The sequence below is a fragment of the Rattus norvegicus genome, chromosome 5, assembly GCF_036323735.1.
Source record: "Rattus norvegicus strain BN/NHsdMcwi chromosome 5, GRCr8, whole genome shotgun sequence".
In the NCBI taxonomy this organism is placed as follows: domain Eukaryota; kingdom Metazoa; phylum Chordata; class Mammalia; order Rodentia; family Muridae; genus Rattus; species Rattus norvegicus.
This window is the reverse complement of record NC_086023.1, coordinates 7,386,501-7,392,500: the sequence shown is the minus strand read 5'-3', so window position 1 is coordinate 7,392,500 and position 6,000 is coordinate 7,386,501. Positions and strand designations below refer to the sequence as shown.

The 6,000-nt window shown below is 41.2% G+C and overlaps 1 protein-coding gene across 3 annotated transcripts in view; it reads left to right on the top strand.

Annotated features, from left to right (window-relative positions):
• Positions 1-6,000, top strand: part of Ly96 (lymphocyte antigen 96) — a 32,329-nt gene that overhangs the window by 5,364 nt on the left and 20,965 nt on the right. For all 3 annotated transcript variants that reach the window (XM_063288158.1, XM_039110517.2, NM_001024279.1), the window contains 1 exon segment: positions 2,943-3,032. In XM_063288158.1, coding sequence (XP_063144228.1) covers positions 2,943-3,032 — 90 coding nt within the window.

The following is a 6,000-nucleotide window of genomic DNA, read 5'->3' as shown; positions in this document are numbered from 1 at the left end:
TGTTATTGTTGTTACTAGGCTGTTTAGTGTTCTTGGAAACCAGTCACAACTGGTTACAACTGTTTTGTATTATTAGCCACAATAAACCTGGACCAGAACCAACCACCCAGCAGCACTTCCTGTACCAGTGTTTAAGCTTTTCTAGTATTTGCCTTTTTAGGCTGCCCCTGGGATGGATCCTAACATGAGAGACACTGGCACCTATTTCCATTTTGAATAAGGATCCAATAAAGTTTAAGTTCTCAAGACCTCCCGGGACCTGATATATACTTGGCAGAAGGAGATGTGTATGTGGGTTACCGACATCCTGGTTGGCAAGTTAAGACATGAATGTTAGACAAGGCAATTCCCCTGCCACAGAATACCCCCAAGAAAGAGGAACAGGAAAAGTGTACAATAAAAACATCTTCCTAAGGAAATCCCACTGCATCCTGATTGATGGAACAGTGTGGCAGAGATGACTGTGGAGCTCAGCCCTATAGGCTCTTTACCACATGTTGCAGTAGGCTCCCAAGTCTGATCTATGGCCTTAATTGATCAGTCCTGAGTCATATGCTCAATAAACTGTTTCCATCTGACTGAAATCAGTGTTCATGTGGTTTGTGAGGTAACTCTTGGAGCCCAACATTTGTCATTGTTTGGTTGGTTATTTTTTGAGACAGATTCTCTCTATGTAGCCCTGGAATTTGGTATGTAGACTAGGCTTGCCTCAAACACACAGAGACCTGTCTGTCCCTGCCTCCTGAGTTCTGGGACAAGAGACACGGGATACCACACCTGGCATATATCTGGCTTCCTTTGTCTTTTGAAGAGACTTTCAGAGGTAGAACCTGACCCTTAACTCTGTAACATCGGGGGCTGGAGAGATGGCTCAGCAGTTAAGAGCACCAACTGCTCTTCCAGAGGTCCTGAGTTCAAATCCCAGCAACCACATGGTGGCTCACAACCATCTGTAAAGAGATCTGATGCCCTCTTCTGGTGTGTCTGTAGACAAGTACAGTGTACTTATATATTATAATAAATGAATAAATCTTAAAAAACAAAACAAAACTCTGTAACATCAATAAATCCTGTGGACCTTCCCCAGAGTCCCCTGACACCATGTTAGAAGAAATCAACAAGGGATCTCTACCCTATGACCCTGCATGTGGCCCTAACGGAGTGTTACCATCCCTCTGCATGGGAAAGCATTAATTTCTGTAGAATTAGTACTCTAGTGTTGGTGCTGATATCTAGATCAGTCCTGACTGTAAGGATGATTTCCAAAATGAAGACTAGAGAGTTCTTTAGGCAGCCATAGTTATTTTGGCTTGCTTTTACAAATCATTGGCTTGGGACCTTGGGGGACTTAAACGTGAAGCAATTGTTTTGAACTTACCTGGAATTCTGTTTTTTTTAAAAGATTTATTTATTTATTATATATAAGTACACTGTAGCTGTCTTCAGACACACCAGGAGAGGGCATCAGATCCCATTACAGATAGTTGTGAGCCACCATGTGGTTGCTGGGAATTGAACTCAGGACCTCTGGAAGAGCAGTCAGTGCTCTTAACCTCTGAATCATCTCTCCAGTACCCCGTCCTGCCTTTTTAAAAGACATTTATTTTATTTATATGAGTACATTGTGACTGTCAGACACACCAGAAAAGCATATCAGGTCCCATTACAGATGGTTGTGAGCCACCATGTGGTTGCTGGGATTTGAACTCAGGACGTCTGGAAGAGCAGTCAGTGCTCTTAACTGCTGAGCCATCTCTCCAGCCCCCTGTTGCTTGCTTTTTGAAGCACTGTAAGCCAAGCTGACCTAGAATTTACTTTGTAGTGCAGGCTAGCTCAAACTAGCATTAAAATTCATGGGGATTCTCCTAACTCAGGCCCTGGAATGCTAAGATTATAGCATATGTCACCACATCTGTCTTATACGGTAACCATTTAAGGTCCATCAAAATCCTACTTGGGTTCGGCACAGTGTTTCAGGCTTCTAATTCTAGCACACATTAGGTCTAGGTAGGAAGACTGTTGCAATTTTGAGGCCAGCCTGGTCTACATAGTGAGTGCTTAGGCCAACCTGGGCTAGAGAATAAGCTCTTGTGCCACAAAACAAAAATGAACAAATACATGGTTTGTCCTAAAGAAACTGACTGACTCACTTGAATTTGCTTACTTTTCACACATTAATTTATTTAGTGGTGCTGGGGCCTGCATTGTGCATGGCAAGGCATGCGTTTTCACATTGAGCTACATCCCTTACCCAACTTGAATTTATTTTGAATAGGCATCCACCATCTAGCAACATCTTCTACCCCAGATAGATAGATTATGTAATGCACACTCATCAGAATTCTAGGGCTGGTGAGATGGGAATTAATTATTGCTGGATCCCAGGAGAGCTGGAGGTGCTAAAAGACTATATCAGTTTCCATCTTTGCGCATGCTAAGCAGAGGGGAGAACCAGGAAATAGTGTCTACTACTGCCTTCCTTCTTCCCTGTGCAGCTAGACTGTGATATCCTATCACAGTGATAGACTGTGACAGTCCTCCAAGCTGTACAGCCTGGAGCTGGATTGGAAGGGTTAGGGCACTGGGCATGTAGGTGAACCAGACACTTGGGAAGTCACTTCCTAATAATACTCTGCTGTTGGGGTAAGGGACACTGAAGAGACAATGCCCTGAGTCTTTGTAGTGATACAGGTGAGTATAGTTTGTATGTTTACAGGTACTTTCTGGCTTTTTACACATGGAGTTTGTACTTGGGGGCATAAAACTAGGTCTTCATATTCAACTTATGCTGCAACTATCACTCTACTAGAGAGATATTTTTTAACAATCTTCAATTGTTCTCATTATACAACTTTAATAAAAGAACATCTTTTGGGCTGATATTCAGAATGCTATATCTTTGAAAGTTCTTTATATACTAACATTTTCTTTACTCCTTTTAGATCACATGAAAATCCCTATTTCAATTAGTTCTGAACCCTGTATAAGATTGAAGGGAACCAATGGATTTGTGCATGTTGAGTTCATTCCAAGTAAGTGCAAACTTTCATTTTTGTAGTCAACTATAAAGACTCTAGAAATTCAGAGTAATTCTATTCCAAATGTAGTTATGTTTGTTATCTATTGCTGTATTATAAGTTACTGCACTCTTAGTCTTAGGCCTAACACAGCACATATCTGTTGTCCTTGTGGAATGGCAGTCTGGGCGTGGCTTACCATGTCCAGGGTCCCCCATAAAGTTATGATCAAGATTGTGACCAGGTTGTAGAAGGAACTCTTCTCAGTTCACATGGTTGTCAGCAGTATTCAGTTTCTGGATCCCGGCTATTGGATACATGGCTTTATTACTTTAGCTGCTTGTTTCCTCGAAGCTGGCAAGGGTAATAAAATGAAAGAGTTATGTATTGAGCAAGGGAGGGGCACTGTCATTTTTGTTATATTCTACAACTCAATCATATGAACGGTTTTACAAGGATATAGGATAGAGATGGGAATAACTTGAGCCTGCTAATAATGGGTGGCCTTTGCCAACCATTAGCTATTTATCTGGTGAAAAATAATTGAGTTTCCATTGGAGAATCTGTATAGGAACAAGCCAGTATCTTTTTAAAATTATTTTTAATTTTTATTCCCCCCTCAACTTCCTCTCTCCCTCCCAGACCCTGTGTGCGTGTGCTCACACACATGTGCATGCTCATAGTGTGCTCATTTGAGTGTGAATGCCTGAGGAGGCCAGAAGATGGTCTTGGCTTTCTTGCAATTGGACTTACAGGTAGTTATAAGCTGCCTGGTGTGGGTTCTGGGAAGCCAACCCCAGTCTTCTTAAGAACAGCAAGCACTGTTACACACTGAATCATCTTTTACACACTCGTTACTCTTTCTTTTTTTCTTTTTTTTCTTTTTTTCGGAGCTGGGGACCGAACCCAGGGCCTTGTGTTTGCCAGGCAAGCGCTCTACCACTGAGCTAAATCCCCAACCCCACACTCTTTACTCTTTACTCTTAAAGATGACCTCTTTGGGGGATGTGGTCTTGCATGTATGTATGATACCCTCCATTCAATTTCTAGCATGAGAGGGAGGATCTTTCTAGAAAACATGTAGTGGTGATGGCATGAGAGAAGGCACTGTGTTTGCTTCATGTTCTGTCTTGTCTCCCTCTGTTTCATTACTTCTCAGCATGTGAAGGCCAATGTCGGGAGCTCTGTGAAAATACAAATGCTCACCCTCTCCCATTAGCTAGCCACTGCTGCTTGCTTCCTCTAAGCCCTGGGGCTCAGAGAATGAATTATTGTTTGTTTTTTATGGAGAGTGTTTCATTTTGTAGTGTCAGCAGTGCTGGCACTCAGTATGTAGATGGCCTCATACTCACAGATCAGCCTGCTCTACCTCCTGAGTGCTGGGTTTAAAGGCATGAACCACCACAGCTGGCTCCCAGGAAATGAATTCTAATCTTTAGCACTATGGTCTCCATCTTGGAGAATGTTTTATATTTTACAAAATACCATCATGTAAATAACAGGCTTTCATGAAAGACACATTTTTGTTATTTTACTTATGTGGACATGTATATATCTTTCTGTATGGTTGTCCTGTGTGTGGATGACTATGGAGGCCAGAGCATGTATATATCTCTCTGTGTGGTTGTCCTATGTGTGGATGACTATGGAGGCCAGAGCATAGCATTAGATTCTATGGAGCTGGAGTTACAGATAGGTGGGTGTGAGCTGCCCAATATGGATGCTGGGTACTGAACTTGGATCTTTAGAAGAGCACTCTTAACCACTGAGTTATCTCTCAAGCCCCTAATAACAATATTTTGTTATTGTTCTCCCTTTTCCTTCTGCTTTATGAGAATGGTGTCACTAGGTAGCCCAAATTACATAAATATTACTACATAGCCCAAATTAGCCTTGGACTTGTGGAAGTCTTCCTGTCTCTGCCTCCCAAGTCCTGGGTTATATGTCTATGCCCAGTATCATGTAGATAATTTAATGAAAAATTTCTTCTTCCTCAGATTGTAGACCTCTATTTTATAAGAAAAAAAAAAGCAGTTGAGAATTTGAGAATGAAGCTGAGTTGGTGGCACATGCCTTTAATCCCAGCTCTTGGCCAGAAGCAGGTAGACTTCTGTGAGTTCAAGACCTACTATAGACCTTGTCTATATAGTGAGTTTGAGGACAGCCAAAGCTACATAGTGAGACCCTGTCTCAGAGAGAGAGAGAGAGAGAGAGAGAGAGAGAGAGAGAGAGAGAGAGAGAGAGAGAGAAAACTTTACCAACTGACTGCTCGTCCAGAGGTCCTGAGTTCAATTCCTGGCGGCTCACAACCATCTGTAATGAGATCTGATGCCCTCTTCTGGTGTGTTTGAAGGCAACTACAATGTATTCATATGTGTAAAATAAACAATTCTTTTTAAAAAAATGATAAACAAGATTGGCTGTTAATTTCCTTGAATCTAATTGTAGAATATATATATATATATATATATATATATATATATATATATATATATATATAATATATATATTATATACTGGCCCTGTACTTGTTCAGTCAGGTTGTAGGACAACTGAAAAAAAAAATGGTAGTGGCAGTCCTAATGAGGGTAAGGAGAAGGGTCTAGAGGTTCTGTGAAGTAGTTAAGTCTTGGCTAATATATGAACCATCTGGTAAGATTCTGCCAGTTAATCAGAAAAGACAAATCTTGAGGGTAACATGAACAGGTGAAATGACATTCCAAAGCTTCTGTGGCTGCAGAGCAGAAGATGATTCAACTCTGCTTGTTCTGCTTTCTTGGCCAAGAGCAAAAGAAACAGTAGAAATTTACCTAGTTAAGGCTCTACAATTTCTCTTTTATTGTCTCCAGACTTTGGTGTGCCTCATCCTCAGCTGTTAGTAGATGATGATTTACACAGTGAGTGATCTCACTTTCAGATGGATCCTTTCCTTTTTTAAAAAAGTTGTATTTCCAGTCCCTGATGATGATGGTGGTGGTGGTGG